The sequence below is a fragment of the Triturus cristatus genome, chromosome 9, assembly GCF_964204655.1.
Source record: "Triturus cristatus chromosome 9, aTriCri1.1, whole genome shotgun sequence".
Classification (NCBI taxonomy): domain Eukaryota; kingdom Metazoa; phylum Chordata; class Amphibia; order Caudata; family Salamandridae; genus Triturus; species Triturus cristatus.
The window spans coordinates 106,999,444-107,023,135 of record NC_140592.1 but is presented as its reverse complement, the minus strand read 5'-3'; the positions used below and the strand labels follow the sequence as shown (position 1 = coordinate 107,023,135).

General features: G+C 50.2%; 1 protein-coding gene across 5 annotated transcripts in view; it reads left to right on the top strand.

The window, feature by feature from the left end:
* ITPR1 (inositol 1,4,5-trisphosphate receptor type 1) overlaps positions 1-23,692 on the top strand; it is a 1,957,366-nt gene that overhangs the window by 1,467,713 nt on the left and 465,961 nt on the right. For all 5 annotated transcript variants that reach the window (XM_085624511.1, XM_085624509.1, XM_085624508.1 and 2 more), the window contains 2 exons: positions 8,784-9,037; positions 10,404-10,604. In XM_085624511.1, coding sequence (XP_085480637.1) covers positions 8,784-9,037; positions 10,404-10,604 — 455 coding nt within the window. The remainder of the gene's footprint in view (positions 1-8,783; positions 9,038-10,403; positions 10,605-23,692) is intronic.

Sequence of the window (23,692 nt, the reverse complement as noted above, 5' to 3'; positions counted from 1 at the left end):
TCGTCCGGCTCCGATCCTTCCTCCTGCTTACCAGGAATCGGATGACGGGGACGAATGGGAGGGGTCCGAGGATCCTATGGCCGTTCAGGCTCAGCTGTCACAGGACTGGGCAGATGAACTGGGGGAGGCCAGTGGTCTGGATACCTCTCCAGACACTGGATTCATCTCTCCTCCGACTGTGGCTTCGGAGGAGGGTGCTGCTTTCTCTGTGGTGCTGCGCAAGGCGGCCGCTGCCCTTGGGCTTGAGCTGCCTGCCGTGGCTGTGAGGACTAACGTCCTCACTGAGGTGCTTCAGTCTGCAGCAAGCTCCACTGAGCCTCTGCTGCAATTCAATGAGGCCCTCATTGACGTTCTGCAGGGCACCTGGTCCAAGCCCTCCACAGTTCCTCCTGTGGACAGGAACGTCGCCAGGTGCCACTGCCCTGCTCCGGGCGACCCCAGTTTTCTGTCCCAACACCCTACCCCCGAGAGGCTGGTTATCCAGGCTTCTACCTCCCAATCCTCCTTCCCGACCGCTCCGCCGGACCGGGATTCCAAGAGACTGGAACAGTTTGGCAAAAAGCTGTTCTCCTCCCTTAGTTTGGGCCTGCGGTCCTTGAACACCGCCTGTCTCTTAGACCGTTATTCCCACTCTCTGTGGGATATGGTGGAGGACGTGCTGCCCCTGTGTCCGGAGGAGGTCCAGACACGACTTACCCAGGCTCTGGCCGATGGGAGGGATGCAGCACGACATGCCATCCGATGTGGGCTTGACACTACGGACTCGCTGGGTAGGGCGATTTCTACCACGGTGGCGCTTAGACGTCACGCCTGGCTGCGGTCCACGTCCTTTTCGGGTGATGTCCAGAGCACTCTCATGGACATGCCCTTTGATGGCACTCGCCTTTTTGGTGAGAAAGCGGACGGTGCGCTGAATCGCATTAAGGACTCCCGGGCTACGGCCAAGTCCTTGGGCCTCTCGGCCCCGCGGTCGCAAACTTCCGCCTTTCGTGGCCAAGGAAGGGGTGCCTCCTCACGTACGCCTAGCCACCAGCCGCAGAACCAACCTGCTCGCGGTCGTGGTTTCCGCCGAGGCGGTTCTGGAGGACGACGCGGTCACCCACATCCACCCCGGCAGCATCCGCCTCAAAGCCTTCCTAGTCCGAGCTTTCAGGCCCATTCCACGCCAGTGGGCGGCAGAGTTCGCCATCACCTGCTCCACTGGCGGTCCATCACATCGGACAGGTGGGTGCTGCAAATCGTCCAAAGGGGCTACTCCCTCCCCTTCGAGACGACCCCTCCAGCCATGCCACCGCAGCACCATCGTATCTCGGGGGATCATTTGAATCTTCTCCGCGAGGAAGTTTCGGCCCTCTTGGCCAAGGGGGCCGTCGAGCGCGTTCCGAGCCCAGAAGTAGGTCGTGGTTGTTATTCCCACTACTTTCTGGTTCCCAAGAAGGGCAAAGGGGGCCTACGCCCCATCTTGGACCACCGGAACGTCAATGCCTTCCTCCCTCCGGAAGGAGAGGTTCAAGATGTTAACTTTGGCTCAGGTTCTAGCTGCCCTAGACCCTGGAGACTGGATGGTAGCGTTGGACTTGCAGGACGCATATTTCCACATCCCCGTCCTGCCAGCCCACCGGCGTTACCTGCGGTTCACGGTGGGTCAAGAGCACTTTCAGTTTACCGTGCTCCCCTTCGGCCTTACCAGTGCCCCTCGGGTGTTCACGAAAGTGATGGCGGTGGTCGCATCTCATCTGCGCAGATCAGGGGTTCCAGTCTTCCCCTATCTCGACGACTGGTTGTTGAAGGCGGGCTCGCCCCAGGCAGTCGTCTCCCACCTCCAGACTACGGCGGATCTCCTACATTTGCTGGGGTTTTCCATCAACATGCCGAAGTCACACCTGAGTCCCTCTCAGAAGCTCCTCTTCATCGGAGCGGTTCTCGATTCGGCGCAGTTCCGGGTCTATCCGCCGGAACAGCAGGTCCGGGATATTCAGGCCCTGATTCCCATCTTTCGGCCTCTATCCTGGGTTTCGGTCAGGCTAGTGTTGCGGCTTCTGGGGCTGATGGCCTCCTGCATCCTACTAGTGCATCACGCCAGGCGGCGCATGCGGGCTCTGCAGTGGGACCTGAAGTTTCAGTGGGCCCAGCATCACGGCAACCTGTCCGACCATGTCTTGATCTCGGAGGGCACTGCACAGCAGTTGCAGTGGTGGCTCACGGACCGCGATTGGGTCACGGGCAAGAGCCTCTCCCTTCCCCAACCAGAGCATGTCGTAGTGACGGATGCGTCCCTCCTGGGATGGGGTGGCCATATGGGAGAGGCGGAGATCAGAGGCCTCTGGTCTCCGGCGGAGTCTCGTCTCCACATCAACCTGTTGGAGTTGAGAGCGATCCGACTTGCACTGAAAGCCTTCCTTCCCTCTGTCAGGGGAAGTGTCGTGCAGGTGTTCACGGACAACACCACCGCCATGTGGTATTGCAACAAACAGGGCGGGGTGGGGTCGTGGACCCTTTGTCAGGAGGCTCTGCGCCTCTGGACATGGCTGGAACACCAGGGCGTCACCGTAGTGGTTCAACATCTGGCGGGCTCTCTGAACGCCAGAGCAGACGTACTCAGCCGCCGGTGCATGATGGATCACGAATGGCGTCTGAACTCCGAAGTGGCGCAAGGTCTTTTTTAGCAGTGGGGAGAGCCTTGGTTAGATCTATTCGCCACCGAAGAAAACGCGCAATGTCAGCAGTTCTGCGCGTTGGAATTTCCAAGGCGGCACGCGCTCGGCGACGCTTTTCGTCACAAGTGGAGTTGCGGTCTGTTGTACGCCTTTCCACCTATACCACTTCTGCCCAGAGTGCTGAAGAAGATCAGGCACGACCGGGCCCAAGTCATCTTGGTGGCTCCGGATTGGGCACGAAGGTACTGGTATCCCGAGCTACTCAGTATGTTGACCGATCCTCCGATACGTCTGCCCCTTCGGGAGGATCTTCTGTCGCAGCAGCAGGGGACGGTCCTCCACCCAGACCTGTCCAGCCTCCACCTCCATGCGTGGAGATTGAGCGGCGGCAGTTGATGCCATTTGACTTGCCTCCTGAAGTCTGTGATATCATTCTGGCAGCCAGGCGTCCCGCCACAAAGACGGTATACGCCTGCCGGTGGAACAAATTTGTGGCATGGTGCACAACAAAGGCTGTGGATCCCCTTTCCGCCCCTCTTTCTGAGGTTCTGCTCTTTCTTCTTTCTTTGGCCCGGCAGGGCTCTGCCCTGGGCACCTTGAAAGGTTATCTTGCTGCCATCTCTGCCTTCTTGCGGCTTCCTGATCAGCCTTCTCTTTTCAAGTCCCCTGTAGTTACACGCTTTCTAAAAGGCATTACTCACACGTTCCCTCCTGTCCCTTTTGTAATGCCTCAGTGGGACTTGAATCTTGTTCTCACATTTCTAATGTGCGCTCCCTTTGAGCCTCTTCATAATTGTCCTCTTCGTCTGCTGACGCTTAAGACTGCTTTTCTGGTAGCCATCACCTCGGCTAGACGGGTGAGTGAGCTCCAGGCTTTATCATCTAAGCCTCCTTTTCTCTCTGTTCATCCGGACAAGGTTGTCCTTCGGCCTCGTCCCTCCTTTCTTCCTAAAGTGGTGACTCAATTTCACCTTGGGCAGTCTGTCACCTTGCCCACCTTCTTTCCGCCTCCGCATCCTTCTAAAGAGGATGAGAGGCTCCACCGTCTGGACCCCAAACGTGCGCTCTCCTTTTATCTGGACCGCACAAAGCAGTTCCGGGTGGACGACCAACTTTTCGTTGTATACGTGGGTGCTAAGAAGGGGAAAGCTGTGCACAAATGGACCATCTCTCGGTGGGTTGTTTTGTGCATCAAAATTTGTTATTCCTTGGCAAAAAAGGACCCTCCTGTTGGGCTGCGCGCCCATTCTACTCGGGCCACAGCGGCTACTACTGCTTTGGGACGGGGTGTCCCTTTGCAGGACATCTGTCAGGCGGCGACGTGGGCTTCGCTACACACGTTTGCCAGGCATTATTGCCTTGACAGCCAAGTCCGGAGGGATGGCTTCTTTGGCCGTTCTGTCCTCCAGGACTTTCTGGTGTGATCTTGGTTCGCAGACCCACCACCGGGGATGGTATTGCTTGGGTATCTATTCTAAGGTGAGGAATCTAACTAACGTGTTTCTTTCAGATGAACAAGTTACTTACCTTCGGTAACGATGTATCTGTAAGAAACATTAGTTAGTTAGATTCCTCACCGACCCACCCATCCTCCCCGTTCTGCGAACTGACATCTAGGGTTAAGGTTATCCTTTTCAGGCCCCTAGATTTTATTTTTGGCACCAGTGTCTGTCTTTGCATGGCTCTGCGTTCCTGGCGCGGAAAGCTATGTACAAGAACTGACGTCAGCGTGCGAGGGCGGCGTCTAAGTACTCCGACGTCATTCCGGCACACGACGCCGACGACGGACGCGGAGTCGCAGACGACGCCTAGCGACGCGCAAGGGGTATTGCTGACGAAAAATCTTCCGGATCCAGTCTGACGCCTGGGGATATTCTAAGGTGAGGAATCTAACTAACTAATGTTTCTTACAGATACATCGTTACCGAAGGTAAGTAACTTGTTCTTTAGGTGTCTCTTTGGTGGTTTTCGTTAGTTTGTTGGATTGCTGTTTGACCAAGTCGAAGAGCTTGCGAGGTCTATTTTTGGTTTTCTCCAGTTCAGATCTGAAGAATTCTTTTTTAGTGTAGAGGATTTTCATATTGTAGGCATTTCTCGCCTGGCGGAGAAGTTTTAGATGTGCTACTGAAGGGTGTTTCCAGTTTTGTTCAGTCTATCGAAGGGATCTCCTTTCCTTGTTGAGGGATCCGCTGAACCAGGGATTTCGGTGTGTGATCTGGGTTCTTTTTCATTTTAGTGGTGCCAGGTCATCGAGAATGTCAGATATGGTTGAGGAGTTATGATTCGCTAGGTTGTCGACCGACGTGCACTGAGGGGGGGGTCAGACACAACGCGCTGCCAGTTTCTTGTGATCAAGGTTCTTCGTGTCTCTAACCCATTGTTTGGGAACACGGGTTGAGGTGTCCATGTTTTGTGGGTGCTGGGCAGGAGAAAGGTGATGGCGTGGTGGTCAGGCCAATCGCAGGGGTCAATAGAGATTAGTTTGACCGCTGATTCCTTAGCAATGATCCAGTCTAGAGTGGTGCCTTTCGAATGAGTAGGGAGAGAGCAGGCTTGGATAAGGGCTTAATCGGCCAAGAAGTCTCTGATGGCATTGACCTGAGGGTCCTTATGATCGTTCCAATGCAAGTTAAAGTCACCAAGGAAAATGTCATTAGAGTTTGGAGAAACCTTCGCTGTGATGATTTTCATGAGGAGGTCCGTAAAGTAGTCGTCCTTGCCTTGGGGGTGGTAAAAGATGTGAAATTTGCACAGCTGTGACGTGTTGTTGGAGATGGAGAGTGCAAGGTATTCGCAGGAGTCTGTAGGGTCCACTGGCAGTTCTGTAATAGGGAGGTTGGAGCAGTGGATACAGGCAATGCCACCCCCTTTTTTCTTTGGGTGCTTATCCATCCTTATGAGGTTATAGTTGGGCGGGACTAAGAGTTCTAGGTAGGGCGATGAGGATTCCTTGAGGCAGGATTCAGTCAAGATCGCTAGGTCCGACTTATGACTCTGGATGAGGTCGGCGACATCAGATGCATGCTTTACAGCTGACTGGCATTTTATTAGGAGGCCGGCTAGGGAGGGGTAAGAGTGATTGTTGAGGGTAGCAGTGATTGTCGAGGGTAGCAGCAGCGGTGGGAACTTTACCTAGGTTGCTGTTGACCACCCCTCTGATGTGGCGGGTAGCAGATCTGTTAGGGTTGGTTGCACCCGTGCAGATAGGGTGTCCTTCCCTCAGGACTAAGGGACGTGGTGTTATCAAGGCAGAGTTGTAACTACTGAGGAGGTCAGCCACTGCTTCCTCCGTGAGTTCAGAGGGATTGATTGTGCCAAGGGTGGGTTTGTAGGTGAGGAGAGCAAGAATTTCCTCCTCTGAGAGGTGGCAGTTTTGTTGTTTGCATGGCATGATTTATTGAAGGTGGGGGATTCTTAACAATTTTAAATGGAGTTGGCCTAGCGCTCTACTAGAATACTTTTAAGTACAGGAACAATTTTATTTTTTTGTTCTCAAATAGCATTGATTTTGTATATTGTTTCTTGCCCTGTGAATTCTGTTTTTCCTACGTCCGCTGATTTTTTTTGAGAAATCCTGCTTCATCTTTTTTTCTTCTGATTAGTAGTAAATCTAAGTTCAAGTTCTTTGGCTCCCTCACGTTTGGAGCCCAGTGTGACGGGAAGAAGTGGGGCGAAGTTGGTCACTTAAATTGACTTTGTTGCCACCTTCCCATATTGGCGTTTCAGCCTGCAGATATTGTTTGAAGATGAATCCCGCAGATGCCATGGAGTGCTAGCTGAAGCTTTTCTTCATTATGTATAAGCCACACATACCTCAGTCCTTAGGTCAGTTCACTTCTTCCACGACACATACTAGGTTTTGGGGATACTTGATTCCTACAGATAATTGGAAAGGACCAAGTCCCCAAGCGTACCACATACGTTGAAGCATCCAAACCCCTCTGGTAGGTTCATTAAGTACCTTCCATCTACTCTTATATCCACCCAGACATTGGAAAACCCAGAGGCAACTAATTAAAATAACATGTGTCCTGCCACCAAGGAAGAAATTAGCAGACCCTGAATGAATATCAACAACTGGCTTCAGATCACCTCAGTTTGAAATCTCCAGGTGGTCTCCTGCTGCACGTAAATGATCCATGAACACATTTTCAGGTTTGCATAATTGTTTACATTCCGTTTCTAATGAATGTTCCTTAAGTGGATTCCTTCTTTAAAATATCTTATGAGTCTCTGTATATAAAGACTGATGAAACCAATTTCTGTCACCTATGTGTTTAGGTAGATGGTTATTGGTTCAAGAGTTTGGCCACCACTATCAGAGTAGCTCTGAGACTGGGGACATGGACCTGGTCCTCCCAAGGGAGCAGATTTTAATCCAAGTATCTCAGAATGCAATTAGTGTTCCGAAAAATATATAGATACAAAGACCCTTTGGATTCCCATGGCTGGACCAGCAGCAAAGTATACAAGATAATCATGTGCTTGAGTGAATCCTGTTCTTAAATGTACAAGGATTCCTCAGAGCGAAAGAACAGACATTCTTTTTGGTGCATTTTAGAGCAGCTGCTCTAGAATGCTCTATTGGGTTCCATTTTTTTTATTTTTTATTAATGTGTTTGGAGTAGGGAAGAGTGAACTCATCTTCACCCCTCTACACCACCTCCATTTCCTCCAGAGAAACGGACTCCCTTTATTTCCTATTGGACAAACGCACACTTGCTGGTGCAAATAGCTTATGCCACCCAGTAGTTCATTTGCAAAATAGAAAGTGACTTGGCTGCAACAATATTTTTTCCATTTATGGGCACTATATTAATAATCTTGCATACATTCTTGATCAGCATGCCTGACCATATGTTGCAGCAGCCAAGCCTTCTGACAAGATCCAGTCCCAAGGGGCTCTTGTGTGTCCATTTCTTCTCCTTAAACGTCCAAGTCTTTTCTCAGACTTGCTTCAAATTCAGTTTTGCTAGGTGATCTATAACACAGATGTTTGAAGGAATTTGTGCCCCGCCTTTCCTTTCTTAGCGTGAGACCTTGACAATTAAGTGTTGCTTTTTCAAGTGGACATTTGTCTGCAAGCTCACTGCTTCCTCCCACACTAAGTAGTTCTGGTACATCCTTTCGGTGAATCTCAAGGTCTTCCCCAAAAAGTGCTTTAGGCCTGCAGTGGTGGTGAGGATAGAATGAGGCGGTTCAGGGTAATCCTCATCATTAGGAATTACTTCATGTGACTTGGAGAATGACCTCCTGATGCTGAACCTAGTGTTTGGAACCATCATCCCTAAAGGGGCCCGAAAGGGACAGGCTCTCTTGAAATAGACTGCATTGAGGTGGGGGCCTGTTGAGAATTGGGCAAGGATGGGGATCTAAATGTTCTTTTGTCTGGTGAGGGAATTGGCACTTGGCCATTACAGAGATGTGCAAACCTTTCATCATTTTATCATTTTTCACAATGCTTCCTGAGCTGCCAAACATTGCTGTTGAGTAGATTGACATTGTTTTTCTTACCTGTACTACCAGCCAACAATACATACAAACCTTGATGTTGATATGAATTCTAGAGGCCCCCCTCCCACTGTTTATAGTAAAGTGATAGTTCGCTATGTTCAAAATAAATGATTTCATCAATGTGTTGCTTCAGATGGAAGTTATCTCCTGCCTCCTCTCTTGGATGAAATATTTTACTGTTATTCAAACACCCCATACATTTTTGACTCTTCTGCCACTCTACTACTGATGTAAGGGACCTGAAGTTGACTGTGTGTTGTGGTGACTGTCACAGGAGCCTCTCTTTAATACTTACTGTTGAGTGTTGAGAGGGTCATACATCCAGTGTGCATCTTGGGAGCTGTTTGAAAACACGGTAGGACTGTGGTAGAACAAATATGTCCATCGACGGGGAAGTTACTAAAGGAAAGTCTTTGTGCTTTTTTCAGTAGGGCTGTCTTCTGCTGCAAGTTTAAGCTTGTCAAATCATCCTCCGTTGTGTTGTCTCTTCTTTACTTTACCAAACAGTTGTTTAAATATTTCAGTTCCACACTTGTCCCTTAAGCTGCGGAGGGGTCTGTGTTTGTACTTGTGGGAAATGTGAACCTAGTCTACGTTGCTTTCTGTTCACAGCCAAGGAGCTCGGCTCTCAGATCACCGAAGAAGCCCGGGACCAACTGCTGGAAGCATCTTCAGCGACTAGAAAGGCATACAGCACGTTCAGACGGGAGGCAGATCCAGATGACCATTTTGCATCGATGGATGGCATCTCGTCTGCAGCCGAGAAGCCCAAAGATGAGTTGGAAATGAGCGCAGTCATCACCATCATGCAGCCCATCCTACGATTTTTGCAATTACTGTGTGAGAACCATAACCGGGATCTTCAGGTGGGTGGTCCTACAGCCACAGTCCTTCATATTGCTTATAGAAATCTTTGTGGCAACCAGCAGACTGATTTAGTTGAATGGTGTTTGGTCATTCCCCTGTACTGTGCCATAGGTTCATACGCTTGAAGTATTCCCAGTTGTGGTGATAACCCTTATAAGAGTTTAGTTTCTGACCTTAAGGGGCATTTTAATGTGTTTTTACTGATCATAAATGAGCATCTATGGGCACTGACTCTTCACTTGGTCTGTGAAAACATTTGAAAACGGTTTCTTATGGTTTTGTGATTATTCTGCATCTGTTAAGTTTCATAAAATGTAAATGCTTAACACAACCGAAAAGGAAGCACACTATTTTGCTGATTCAAAATCTTAATTTTTATTAATTTATTCTGATCTTCTCCAAATAAATTTGCTTTAATCATTCACTTCCCCTCAGTGTATGATGCGAAGTTATGTTAATTTTTCTTCATCTTTTATACATTTACTGCAAAAGGCTACATCAAGTGTAGACACTTGTTAAGCATTTCATGCTATCAAAGCACTTCCTTGGTTAGCAGCAACATACAGTAGCCCATACAATTCATGTGCAAAGATCAGAATGTGTTTGTGAGCAGATTGATAAAGATTCGAGAAAGCAATTTGTTTCCCATCTACTATGAAAGGTGTTGTCAAACTGATTAAGATCAGAGCTACATTTTGGGAGGTTAGAAATATAAGAAATGGGCAGCCGCGGCCAGTGCAGGTAAGGGCGGTGGAGCCTTTTGGGGGCTATTTCGACGGACGATGACAAGGGAAAATAAAAACATTTCCCTCAACATTGTCTATTGAAATCCCCCCCCCCCCTCCTCCCAGATCATCAAGTGCTGTAGGTAAAGATGATTGGTCTGCAGGGTTTAAGTGAGCTGGGTCCTGTCGGTGCTCAGCACCGTCAGTTCGATAAAGCAGGTGCCGAACCAACGCGGGTCTCTGTTGGGGGCTCCAATTTGCCCTCACGGTGAAAAATCTTACCTTGGCAGCAGTACCACCCTTCACTGCTTTTGAGGTAACTTCAAAGGGTCTCGCTATAGTACTTTCACAGTCTCATTTCAGAAGTGAAGCATTTTCCATATTCTATACAACAAAGCCATAGTTGTTGCAGATTTATTGTACACAAACTACAACCATTGGCAAAGGAAATAACCCTGGCTTTTTGTAGGTGTAATTTTTATGGAAAAGGTGTTGCCACAAATTTTTGGGGAGACAATTGTTTGTCGCTTTGCATGCCTCCAAAATCTTTTTTTTCTTGGACAAATGGTAGATGTCAAAGGTCAAGTATAAGCTATTGTGTGCAGCATAGTGATATTCGTATTCTCTTTTCTTACTGTAGAACTTCCTTCGCTGCCAGAATAACAAGACCAACTATAACCTTGTGTGCGAGACCCTACAGTTCCTGGACTGTATATGTGGCAGCACCACTGGCGGCCTGGGGCTGCTAGGACTGTACATAAATGAGAAAAATGTGGCCCTCATTAATCAGACACTGGAGAGCTTAACCGAATACTGCCAGGGGCCATGCCATGAGAACCAGGTAAGGTGCATGCCTGTAGTATTATCACGAGTGCATCGTTAGTGCTAGAGGGGAATTCAAGAGAATCTGGAAGGGGGGGCCATTATGTTTGCTTAAGTGTACCTGAAGTTCCATGAGTGGCCGTGAAATAAGGACTATGACTGGCTTCATGCATTTCTTTTCTAGGACATCTACAGTACTGCTGAAGCTGTAATAAGAACCAGGTAACGGGTGTCCTACCTCCTTTTGAGGTGATAAAGAATATGTGCATGGTAGAAGACCCATGTCATGGGGGTCATACATCTTCTTGAGGTGATGAAGAATAGAGGCATGGTAGAAGACCCTCGTAATGGTGTACTAAAACCCACCATAAACTGAGACATCACCTCGACAATTCTAATTCTTTTCTTCTCAGCCTACACTCTCACCTGCACCAGCGGTACACCCACAACCTCAATCAGTATTTACACAAGCTTGGCAAGAAATATAGAATGTCCCTTGATGTCATATCAGCCCTCGGGACTAATCAGACTTTTTGTAAGTGTTGTATGTGTGAAGCCATATCTAACCATTACTTCAAGACAATTTCCAATAACAGATGTGCTCTGAAATGAGGCTTAATTCTGAGAATCCATGTTTCCACCTATCTCCCCCATACTCTATCACAATTTAACACCATCAGCTGCTCCTTTGTCATATAACAACACTGTACTGAACAACATTTGCCTTTTCCCTTCTTACTCCAACAGTTTACTACCTTCTCCATGTGTTATACCCACTAAGACACATAAAGCCTCCATCTATCTGACATCATTGATCTCCCGTTTTTCAGAAAATTCCTGGAAAAAGCAGGACGATCCAGCCCCACAATCACTTTGTGCATACAGTCTTCTGCAAACATGAATATCCTTTTTTGTCTCAGCTGCTGCACTAAGTAGAATTTTCAGATTCTGAAGCTTTGAATGGTGCAGTTGCGGTTGCCCCCTGCCTCTGCTTCACCTTAATCAATTTCTGCGGCCTTTAACACTGCTGACCACTGCCGTCTTCTCACAATCCTTGCCTCCTGTATGTTAGTCACATTATCAGTTATTTATAGGTTAAACTCCTTTATTGCTAACGGGCACTGGTATGTCCAGTGGACTAATTTATCCAGTATTGGGGTATCTTTCATAGATTCACATGCCTGAATCATTCCCCGTCGCCGAGGCGGGAGTCTCGGTAGATAAAAAAGTAGTGCCAAAAAATAATTAGTAGTAGTAGTAGGCCCAAAGAGAAAAAGCCCTAAGGCCTATATCTTAGAAGCCTATCTACTTCGTTATGTAAAATAACCCAAGAATTGGTAGCAACCAATCAGACATCAGCACCCTTCTAGAACCCTCTCAGCAGAGCCAGCTCTCCTCAGATTTTCACCGCACGTCGTGTGGAAGGGAGTCTCCCTGAGTGCCTACTCAGTTTCTTCTTTTCTTCAGTCATGTCTGACAAAAAAGCTTTGTTTAGACCCTGCAGGACCTGTGATAAGAAGAGGGTCCATGTAGACTACCAGCATGAGGAGTGTATTTATTGTCTACATCCTAAGCATGTTGCTAAGGACTGTAGAATTTGCCGGACTTTCCCTCCTAAGACCTTAAGGGACAGAGAGGCAAGAGTATTGTTATGGTTGAAATCTTCCTCGGCTGAGGAGGATGACAGGGCCTCGACATCTAGCAAGAGAGCTAGATCAATTGATAGTTCTTCCAGTGAAGGGAGAAAACATCATAAGGCCTCTCATGTAACTTCTGACCATTCACAGAAGTCACAAGACTCTGACAGATCCAAGAAGTCTTCAACTACAAAAACCGTGAGTAAATCTCAGGTTAAGACTTTGTCAGTGGGATCATCTTATACTATCTCTGTGACTTCTGCTGCTCCTCTGTCGACGGCTACAGTCTCCACTACTTCGATATCGTCACCTATCATGTCTCCTAGGACGTCTAAGACTCCGTCGACAATTGCGTCGACGTCGAGCTTGAAGGAAGTTCTCTCAACATCGTCGATGACAACATCGACGACTAAGACCACGAAGACCACGTCGACGACGGCGAAGACCACGTCGACGACGGCGAAGACCACGTCGACGACGGCGAAGACCACGTCGACGACGGCGAAGACCACGTCGACGACGGCGAAGACCACGTCGACGACGGCGAAGACCACGTCGACGACGGCGAAGACCACGTCGACGACGGCGAAGACCACGTCGACGACGGCGAAGACCACGTCGACGACGGCGAAGACCACGTCGACGACGGCGAAGACCACGTCGACGGCGGCGAAGACCACGTCGACGGCGGCGAAGACCACGACGACGGCGGCGAAGACCACGACGACGGCGGCGAAGACCACGACGACGGCGGCGAAGACCACGACGACGGCGGCGAAGACCCTGACGACGGCGGCGAAGACCCTGACGACGGCGGCGAAGACCCTGACGACGGCGGCGAAGACCCTGACGACGGCGGCGAAGACCCCGACGACGGCGGCGAAGACCCCGACGACGGCGGCGAAGACCCCGACGACGGCGGCGAAGACCCCGACGACGGCGGCGAAGACCCCGACGACGGCGGCGAAGACCCCGACGACGGCGGCGAAGACCCCGACGACGGCGGCGAAGACCCCGACGACGGCGGCGAAGACCCCGACGACGGCGGCGAAGACCCCGACGACGGCGGCGAAGACCCCGACGACGGCGGCGAAGACCCCGACGACGGCGGCGAAGACCCCGACGACGGCGGCGAAGACCCCGACGACGGCGGCGAAGACCCCGACGACGGCGGCGAAGACCCCGACGACGGCGGCGAAGACCCCGACGACGGCGGCGAAGACCCCGACGACGGCGGCGAAGACCCCGACGACGACGGCGAAGACCCCGACGACGACGGCGAAGACCCCGACGACGACGGCGAAGACCCCGACGACGACGGCGAAGACCCCGACGACGACGGCGAAGACCCCGACGACGACGGCGGCGAAGACCCCGACGACGACGGCGGCGAAGACCCCGACGACGACGACGGCGAAGACCCCGACGACGACGACGGCGAAGACCCCGACGACGACGACGGCGAAGACCCCGACGACGACGGCGGCGAAGACCCCGACGACGACGACGGCGAAGACCCCGACGACGACGACGGCGAAGACCCCGACGACGACGACGGCGAAGACCCCGACGACGACGACGGCGAAGACCCCGACGACGACGACGGCGAAGACCCCGACGGCGGCGAAGACCCCGACGACGACGACGGCGAAGACCCCGACGACGACGACGGCGAAGACCCCGACGACGCCTCAAAAGACAGCAAGTCTGTCGATGAGGGGAAGCCCGTCGACGAGAGGTTTCCTTAAAGCGATTCCACCAACTACCCATGTTACGCCTATTGCGTACACGCATATTCAGCTAAAAACTTTTCATAAACAGGATTACAGCAATATTTCTCCTTTGCTGCCTTCGCATATCCTGGACTCCTATACGGAAGGTGATGATTTTGAAGAGGAGGATGATGAGGGTCCTTTCGGGATAGCTAGGCACCCCTCGGAGTTGCATATTAAGTGTCAAGAGGTGGATGAGGAGGATGACTACCATGAACATGCATACCAGGAAGGCCTTGCTGCACCAGTTTACAGGCATCCCTCAAGGGATTGGGATCGTAGAGAATAGAGTCACCTCCCGCCTACACTGATTCAGGACCTTCAGGCCATGCTGGCGGATTATCGCCAACGCTTTCCTCCACAACAACCTCTTCCTAATTTACAACCCACGGAAGAGCCACACACGGACATTCCAAATTCACCGCTTCACCCTGCTGGTTCGGGGACACAATCGCACCATGATACCATTTCCTCTGATGAGGAAGATATCGAAGAAGGTGAAGTACCGGATAAAGATACCAATCTGGATCCTTGGGATGATTACATTATTCCCATGCCTTCTCCACCTATTCCTCAGCCATCGGATTCTCCTCCAGAGGATATAGGTGGCTTTCACAATTTAATGCAACGTGCAGCAGTCAGGTTTCAACTACCAGTCACTGTGGAGCATACGGATTGTTTCCTCCATGACTTTAAGGAGGAGCAAAGGAAAATTACCAGAGCAATTCCCATCATCGATTTTATTTGGAATGAGGGGTTAAAAATTATGAAGACACCTGCTTCTGTACCTGCGGTCCTCCCTCGTATTGATAAGAAATATCGTGCTCCTCCAGAGACGCCCTCCTGTCTAATCGGTCATCCCCGACCAGATTCCGTTATATCACAGGCTGCTCAACAAAAGTCAAAAAATCCGGCTATGCCGATATCAACGCCGCCGGATAGGGAAGGGCGAAGATTGGATCTGATCGGCAAGAAGTTCTCTACGATGGCGGCAACTTCTATCAAAGCTGCAAACTCCTTGGCCATTCTTGGTCGCTATGAACGCCAGATGTGGTCAGAATTCTCTGAATTTCTAGACCTCATTCCTGAAGATCGTCAACAAGAGGCAAGGAAAATACTTCAAGAGGGAGAACGAGCCGCATCAGAGATCATAGACTGTGCTCTGGATATTGCAAATACCAACTTTAGGCAACTTGCAGGGGCTGCAGTTCTTAGGCGTCAAGGATGGCTTAAAGCAACATCTTTTAGGCCAGAGGTTCAAGCCAAAATCATTGATATGGCCTATGATGGAGAATCCTTGTTTGGGAAGCATATAGACGAGGCCCTCCTAGCGATCAAGACTGATACGGATACAGCTAAGTCACTAGCTGCTCTCCAATACAAACGGGGATCTTTCCGTGGTGCAAGAGGTCGAGGCTTTGTATCAAGGGGAAATTATCAAAGTCAGCAAAACAGACCATATCAGTCTCAATATAGACAGCCTTATGGACGATCATCATACAGGCAATCTTCCTCAAAGTTTCTCTAGTCAGGGAGGTAGAAGGCGATCGAACAATCAGGGTCGCGACGCCAACAAGAAGCAATGATTTACGCTGGACGCCAGTCATCCCTCCTTCCCTCCCAGTGGGAGCAAAGATAACAACTTTTGCACACATTTGGGAGGAGATCACCTCGGATCGTTGGGTCATCGACCTAGTCAGAAACGGTCACACCCTGGAGTTCTCAAAACAACCCCCTACTGCCCCGCCCAGGGGTCCCCCTCCCCCTCGTCTTCACTTATTGTTCAAAGAAGCTTTAATAATGCTCCGCAAGAACGCAATAGAGAAAGTTCCTTCGCCCCAGAAGGGAACCGGGTTCTATTCTCGTTTTTTCCTCATAAAGAAAAAGTCAGGGGAGTGGCGCCTGATTCTGGATCCCCGCAAGCTCAACAAATTTCTAAAGAAGCAGAGTTTTCGGATGGTTACACTGGCCGAAGTTTTGAGCTGCCTAAACAAAGGGGATTTTATGGCTTCTCTGGACATGGAGGACGCGTACTTCCACATTCCTATCCTTCCCAAGCATCGCAAGTACCTGCGATTTGTAGTGGCTGGTGTCCACTATCAGTTCAAAGTCCTTCCGTTTGGGCTGAAATCTGCTCCAAGAATTTTTACAAAGTGTCTTGCACCAGTAGCAGCGACTCTAAGGTCACAGGGAATACAGGTATTTCCGTACCTGGACGACTGGCTGCTCAAAGGCCCTTCGAAGCAGACTACCGTAGAGGCAGTTTCAGCATGCCTAAGTCTATTCTCAAACTTAGGCCTCACTCTCAACAAAAGCAAATCTCAACTGCTCCCTCTTCAAAGGATTCAGTTTCTGGGAGCAATGCTGGACACCAAACAATGCAAGGCATTCTTGTCAGAGGAACGTCAGCTTCGTTTACAAAAGCTAGCACTTTCCATCGCAAGAAGAAAGTCAGTTTCTGTCCGGAGGTTTGCGTCTCTTCTGGGGATGTGTTCATCAACTATAAATCTTGTACCTTTAGCACGGCTCCGAATGAGACCTCTGCAGGAACAGTTACATCTACAATGGAAACAGGCCGTGGGGTCGTTCAACGACTCCATCAGGATAACACCTCACATGATGGTCTCTCTGCATTGGTGGTCACAGATGGAAAACCTGGCTCTGGGCCTTTCTTTTCTAACATCTCCTCCAGAATTCGTGGTAACAACAGACGCCTCCATTGAGGGGTGGGGAGGACATCTCCAAGATCTACAGATTCAGGGACGATGGTCCCAGGAATACCGCCAACAGCATATCAACAGACTGGAGCTTCGCGCCATTTTTCTCACTCTGCAGGCGTTCCTCCCGAGGATTGCAGGGGCCTCAGTGCTGGTCCGGACGGACAACACGACCAGCATGTATTACGTCAAAAAACAGGGAGGAACGAGGTCACTGTCCCTTTCGCAGGAAGCTCAGGAACTATGGGAATGGCTTACAACACACAAGATAACCTTACGAGCGGAGCACGTCAGGGGCCTTCACAACACGTTGGCCGACAACCTAAGCAGATCTCTGGCAGGCTGTCACGAATGGGAGATAGAGCAGAAGCAACTAGACGAAATTTTTCAATCATGGGGCAAACCGGCACTGGATTTGTTTGCTACAAAGGAAAACAAGAAATGCCGCTATTACGCAAGCAGATTCCCTCAACAGGGATCAAGAGGAAATGCCCTGTCCATGAGATGGTCAGGGCTTTGTGCGTACGCTTTTCCCCCGATACCACTAATTGCGAAAGTGATCCGCAAAGTGAAGATGGAACATTGCCGCCTCATCCTGATTGCACCCCGTTGGCCAAGGCAATATTGGTTCCAGGAGCTGCTTCTTCTAGCTCACAGCTCCATCCGTCTAATACCAATGATGACGATGTTGACAAGGGAAAGGGGTCAAATACTCCATCCAGATCCACAGTCGCTGCACTTGCACGCATGGCTCCTGATTTCCTAGAATACAAAGATCTAACCATTTCACAGGAATGCCGTGAGATTCTATCTAAATCACGCGCACAAAGTACTTTAAAAACATATAGTTTGAAGTGGAAACGATTTCGTCATTGGTGCGAAGGGAAGGATGTCCATCCTTTACAAGCTCCAGTAGAGCAAATCCTTCCTTATTTGTTATCCCTAGCCAAATCTGGGCTTGCATTCTCGTCAATTAAAGTTCATCTTGTGGCTCTATCAAGATTCAGGAAGAGTACTTCTAAGCCTTCACTCTGTTCCTCTTCATTAATAAAACAATTTATGAAGGGGCTATTCCGTGTTTTTCCACCAATTCGTGCACCTCCTCCAGAGTGGGAGTTGAACACAGTTCTAGCTCAATTGATGAAAAGGCCTTTTGAACCTATCCACAAGGCTGAGCTAAAATTTTTAACATGGAAGGTGGCTATTCTTTTGGCTCTTACATCGGCTCGAAGAGTCAGTGAGATTCAAGCGTTCACCATCTCAGAACCCTTTTTGCAGTTCTCTAAAGACTTTGTTACTCTCAGGACAGATCCACGATTCATCCCTAAAGTTCTGACTCAGTTCCACTTAAATGAGCCAGTGAAACTAAAAGTTTTCTTCCCAAATCCAGCCACTCCATCTGAGCGAGCGTTGCATTCACTGGATGTAAAACGCTGTCTGAAATTTTACTTGCAAAGGACTAAGGGCATCAGGCGGTCCAATCAATTGCTTGTAGCTTATGGTCAAGCTACACTTGGGTCTGCTGTGACTAAAGCGACTATAGCCAGATGGTTGGCTTCTACAATTAATTTTTGTCATGATGAAGCCAATAAACCATTACAAAGAAAGGTCAAGGCGCATTCTACTAGAACTATGGCAGCATCTACTGCATTGTTCGCAGGAGTATCCTTGGAGAATATTTGTCGTGCTGCAACGTGGAGGAATGTTCACACATTCACAAACCACTACTGTCTGCAATCTACTCTGCAGGAAGATACAGCGGTAGGATAAGCCATCCTTCAGCATCTTTTAAACTAAGGTCAGATATATATGTTTCTTCAATTTACTGTTTATAATTGCTATATTTTAAGCTACATTGTCTTTTCTTTATGTAAGATACATGTTTGGATTTTAACAGAAAACATCTTATGCCTTCTACTTATCAAATTGCGGGCGTAATTGGGAGTGTATCGGCAATGGTCTCCCACCATCCGCAAACGACTGTATGCTTGGCATACTGCTTGCTACTCTGATTCAGGCATGTGAATCTATGAAAGATACCCCAATACTTGATAAGAAAACAAGTTACTTAACTGTAACTACAGTTATCCAGTATTGGTATCTTTTATAGATTCACATGCACCCACCCTCCTCCCCGCAGAGTCAGTTCTCTATGTTTGGGATATAAGCTTCCCACTCGTGCTAGGAAAATCTGAGGAGAGCTGGCTCTGCTGAGAGGGTTCTAGAAGGGTGCTGATGTCTGATTGGTTGCTACCAATTCTTGGGTTATTTTACATAACGAAGTAGATAGGCTTCTAAGATATAGGCCTTAGGGCCTTTTTTCTTTGGGCCTACTACTACTACTAATTATTTTTTGGCACTACTTTTTTATCTACCGAGACTCCCGCCTCGGCGACGGGGAATGATTCAGGCATGTGAATCTATGAAAGATACCAATACTGGATAACTGTAGTTACAGGTAAGTAACTTGTTTTCTTATATGTGCTTCCACACTGTCCCACGCTGCAGCAATGTTGCGTTTTACCCCTATCTTTAATCTGTGTGGACCCTCTCTAGGAGTCCGATCCTGTTAAAACACTGTTACTCAATGATATAACTTTCGCTGTATTTTAGTCAGTGAAATACTGTGGTAAAGACACTCCCTGGCGTCAACCATTCTTGGGTGTTCTCATTCTAGTGAACGAAAATTTATATGCCTAAATAAAGCTAAGCCCCAGCTCGTGGATAGTTAACAGCGTTCTTCTCAATATTGCCTCATTTATTCATTCCAAGTCCGGAGCATCTACATATTGCCTCTCCTAGAAGCATGTATTGAATAGGATCCGAGTGATTTCACTTTGATAGGATGCACCAAATTGTTTTGTAATTTTCCTAACCATATGAATTAATTTACATGTTCACTATGAGATCAAATTAGTTGATTGATTTGTATCGTTGGTGAGAAGGGCTAGCCCCTGTTTGACTACATCTCATTCCAAATCTGAAAGAGTTCTATTAAATAAGTTGACCACCATTTTTATCCGTTGCTTATGGTTGTTGCTCCATCGGATCGTCCTTTGATGTTTGTAGCTCACTTCTCCCTCCGTTTCTTTGTCTTCGGGTCAATAATTAATCTCTTCCGTCTGTTGTGATGTTTTCTGTGCATTAAACTTCTCATTTGTATTTCCTTAAAAAAATTTAAAAAAAATAAAACTCATCTTACTGGTAGTAGGTCAAATGTGATCATTGGTGTTTTTTCCTTTTGTGAACCGCTGCTTTCTGTAATCTGACCCAAGTCTCTTTTGCTCTCTGCATAGTCTTTGATTTTCATCAGTTGTATTTTCTGTCATATATATTCTACAGTTACCTCTCCTCAGTTTTGAATCTTTCCCCAATTCCTCAAATCCTCAATTTGTTTTTTGGCAAGTTTCTGATTTGAGGATTTTAATTTGGTGCTTGGCTAGTTATATTAATTGCATTACCAGGGTGACTGATGTCTCCTCCAGTGTGTTCCCATTTGTTTCCCCATACTCCCACTGGTGTCTTCCATTGTTGGATAAAACAATTTTTCTGGAGTTGAGTCCAGTTTTTGCCTTAAACGTTGCACATCCTACCATTTTGCTTATTCGTTTATTATATCATTTAATGGAGAGAGCTTTCATGGCTTTAGGGTTTTTGGTGGATCGATTAAGTGCTTCCGTCGTTGTACTTCCTCGGTGTTTAGCAAATGCCAGCCCAAATAGGTAAGTATTAATTTGGATACAAAGCTTGGTAGCCGTGCCATAAGAGCAGCATGCCAAAACATTTAAAGAAAAGGGAGGATGGATATTGGATTGAGCAGAGCAAAAGTTTTGATCTCCGGTCTGAGTTCTATTGATAGCGGAAGTTCAGAAAATGAAGACCACACCAGTGAGCAGGAGAGGGAACCCTTTACCAGCCAGAGTTGGATTAATCAAAAGGAAACATCACAACAAATAGAGATAAAAGAAGACCAAGAATCAAGCAAGGAGATAGAAGTAAGACAAATGAGAACCAAAGGAAGATAAAGGATGAGCAGATCCCATTATAAGCGGGAGGTTGAAATCTGAGGCAAAAAATGGTGTGATCTGATAGACTACTAGCCGCAGATTCCTTCACGTAGAATTATCCCCAGGCGTGAGACTGGATTCGTAAACTTTTTTGCCACAGCATCCCTGCGCGCCGGGGGCGGGGTGTCATCACGTCACGGCGCCCAGGCAGCGTCCGCGTACGTGATGTCAGCTAGGTCCCATAAGACCCGCCCCTGTGCGCCTACGTCAGTTTTTTCCTTTTCCGCGTGCAACGTGGATCCGATCCTTGCTACGGGCCTGTTAGGGCCCCTTTTTCTTCCATTTCTTTGGTGGAACAGTGTGCGAATGCCTTCAGGCTTTAAATCTTGCACGTCTTGTGGGCATCTTAGGTCGGCGATGGACCCTCACCCCATTTGTATGTGGTGTTTGGGGGAGGATCACAGCACCACAGATTGTGCAGCGTGCCTAAAGTTGAAGCGGAAGTTGCGGCGGGAGCGCTGAATGAAACTTCTCTCGGCACGTCTCTCCAGGTCGACGTCCTCCCCTCTGTCTGCTTCGGTGGACTGCTTCAGATACGGCCGTGGTCGTTGTCACAGTTGGTCCCCGGGGGCTGTTTCCGGCCTACCGGGGGCATGGACTCTCCGCGGGTGATGCAGCCCCGCGTGTCGTCCTATCCACCGTTTCCTGGTGTTGGGGCGTCGAGAGTTCAAATGGAGACATATGCGGCGGCTTTGCAGGCCTCGCTGGCGTCTCCTCCTCCTCCTTCCCCTCCTGGGGTGTCTGCTGATCCCTCGCCCTGCGCATGGCCCTCTGCGGCGCCGCCGGTGGCTCTGGCGCCGACTGGATCGGATCCAGGCTTGGAGGATGTGGTACTGTTGGGGTGCGACTCCTCTGGGGTACCTCCTTCAGGCCACGGCATCTCTGCCTCGCCGCAAAGTTCTGCAGGGGTCCCTGTGGTGTTGCGGGAGGTCGCCGGGTCTCGGGTTGCATCTCCAAGCCCCTCTCGGTCCTTTGACAAGGTGGTCCTGTTTAAGGCCAAGGTGACGCCGCTACAGTGCCGGCTGCAGCTGGACCGTGCGGAGTTAGAGGGGTCGGGGGACCCTCATCGTCCCACTCCGGGTCGAGGCTCATTGAAGACCCCTCGTCCCTCTCCGGGCCCCTTTCGTCTCTCTCCGGGCCCCTTTCGTCTCTCTCCGGGCCCCTTTCGTCTCTCTCCGGGCCCCTTTCGTCTCTCTCCGGGCCCCTTTCGTCTCTCTCCGGGCCCCTTTCGTCTCTCTCCGGGCCCCTTTCGTCTCTCTCCGGGCCCCTTTCGTCTCTCTCCGGGCCCCTTTCGTCTCTCTCCGGGCCCCTTTCGTCCCTCTCCGGGCCCCTTTCGTCCCTCTCCGGGCCCCTTTCGTCCCTCTCCGGGCCCCCTCCCCACAGTCAACTGCCTCGTCGGAGGGCGAGTCGGAGGTTGAATCGTCCCTAGTGCCGCCACATGGGTTGCCGAGCGATCTTTGCCTCGTTCTGGGCCGCAGCTGGTGGAGGGCTTCTTGCCACTCCCCAGGCCCGTCTCGTTCCCCGACGCAGGTGGCTGTCTCGGCGGGGGTCGGGTCGGCGACATTCCGGCGCAGCCCTGAGGCTGTTGCGGCTCCAGCTCTACTCTGGTCTCCGCTTCGGTCTCCAGTGCGGGGTGGCTTGGAGGTACCTTGTCCGGTGACGCCGGCTGGTGCCGACGTCCTACCTCACGCAGCGGACTCTACGGCTCCGTGCAGGGGTCTTACCGCAGATTCGTCTTCGGACGATCCTTCTCCGGAGGCAGGCTGTCTATTGGTGTCGTCCTCCCCGGAGACTGCTCGCCGTGTGGTGGCTTTTTCACCGGCTTCGAAGGGCGGCTCCCCGCCCTTCCTGAGGCAGAGGTGTTCGTTGGAAGAGCGGCAGGTCCCTCGTTCTTCGGTTCCTTCTGACTTCCATGTCTGGCCCTTGCCCGTCCCGCTTGGCCTCGGGGACGGCTGCCTGAGTTTGCAGCTGTCGCCCACGGAGGAGCTGCTTTCTCCACCGCAGGGCCCTACGGAGGTGGGTGCGGCCTTCCCTCACGCGGTGTCCACGGCTGTGGGCATCCTGCGCATAGGTGACCCTGTGGCTCACTTTCCAGCGGACCATCTATTGGAGGTCCTCCACCAGGGCTCTGGTGGGAGGGAAATCTTCCCTTTGAAGGTTCGCTCCTTTCTTCCTTGACGGGGGCTTGGAGGCGTCCTGCCTCAGGGGACCTGGTGCCGCAGCATCTTCTGCGATGTCACCTCCCGGCCCCACGTGACCCGGCGTGTCTTTCCCTTCACCCCTCAGCCGCCAGTCCCCTTTTGCGGACTGCTTTTCCCTCTCTGCCGCCACTGTTGACTCTGCCGTCCTGAGAGGCCTGCTGGCTGGAATCTTGGTGGCATAGCATGTTCGCCTCGACCAGTGCGGCCCTGCCGGCCCTTTGCACCTTGTGTGCAGGCTAGGGCCTCCTCCTGTTTGTGGGACTTTGCTGAGTCTCTGTGGCGTCCCAGGAGTCTGGTCCAGTGGACTTACGGCATCACGCTTTGGATGACCGGAAGCTTGCAGCGTTTATTCTCTGCTCTGAACATCTGAGTTGCCGGGCCATGGCTTTCTCAGTCGCTCTCCGTCGCCATGCTTGTCTTCGGGATGGAGTATTCCCTGAGAATATTCGGGAGCGACTCATCGACCTTCCGTTTGATGGCAGCTTGTTTCATGCCCCGGCCGACTCCGCCATCCAAAGGCTCTTGGCAGGGCTCCATCCTCCTCCCCCTCTGCCTTATCCTCCTCCTCCTTATCCTCCTCCTCCTCCGTCCCCTCCTCTTTGACTTCTGAGTTGGGTTGCTTCTGGGCCTTCTTAGGCCAGTTGTTCTAGCTGTGGAGTGTTTTCTGTCAGTTTGCGTCCTTCCTTGGGACTTTGGCATTGTTGGCTACTGGA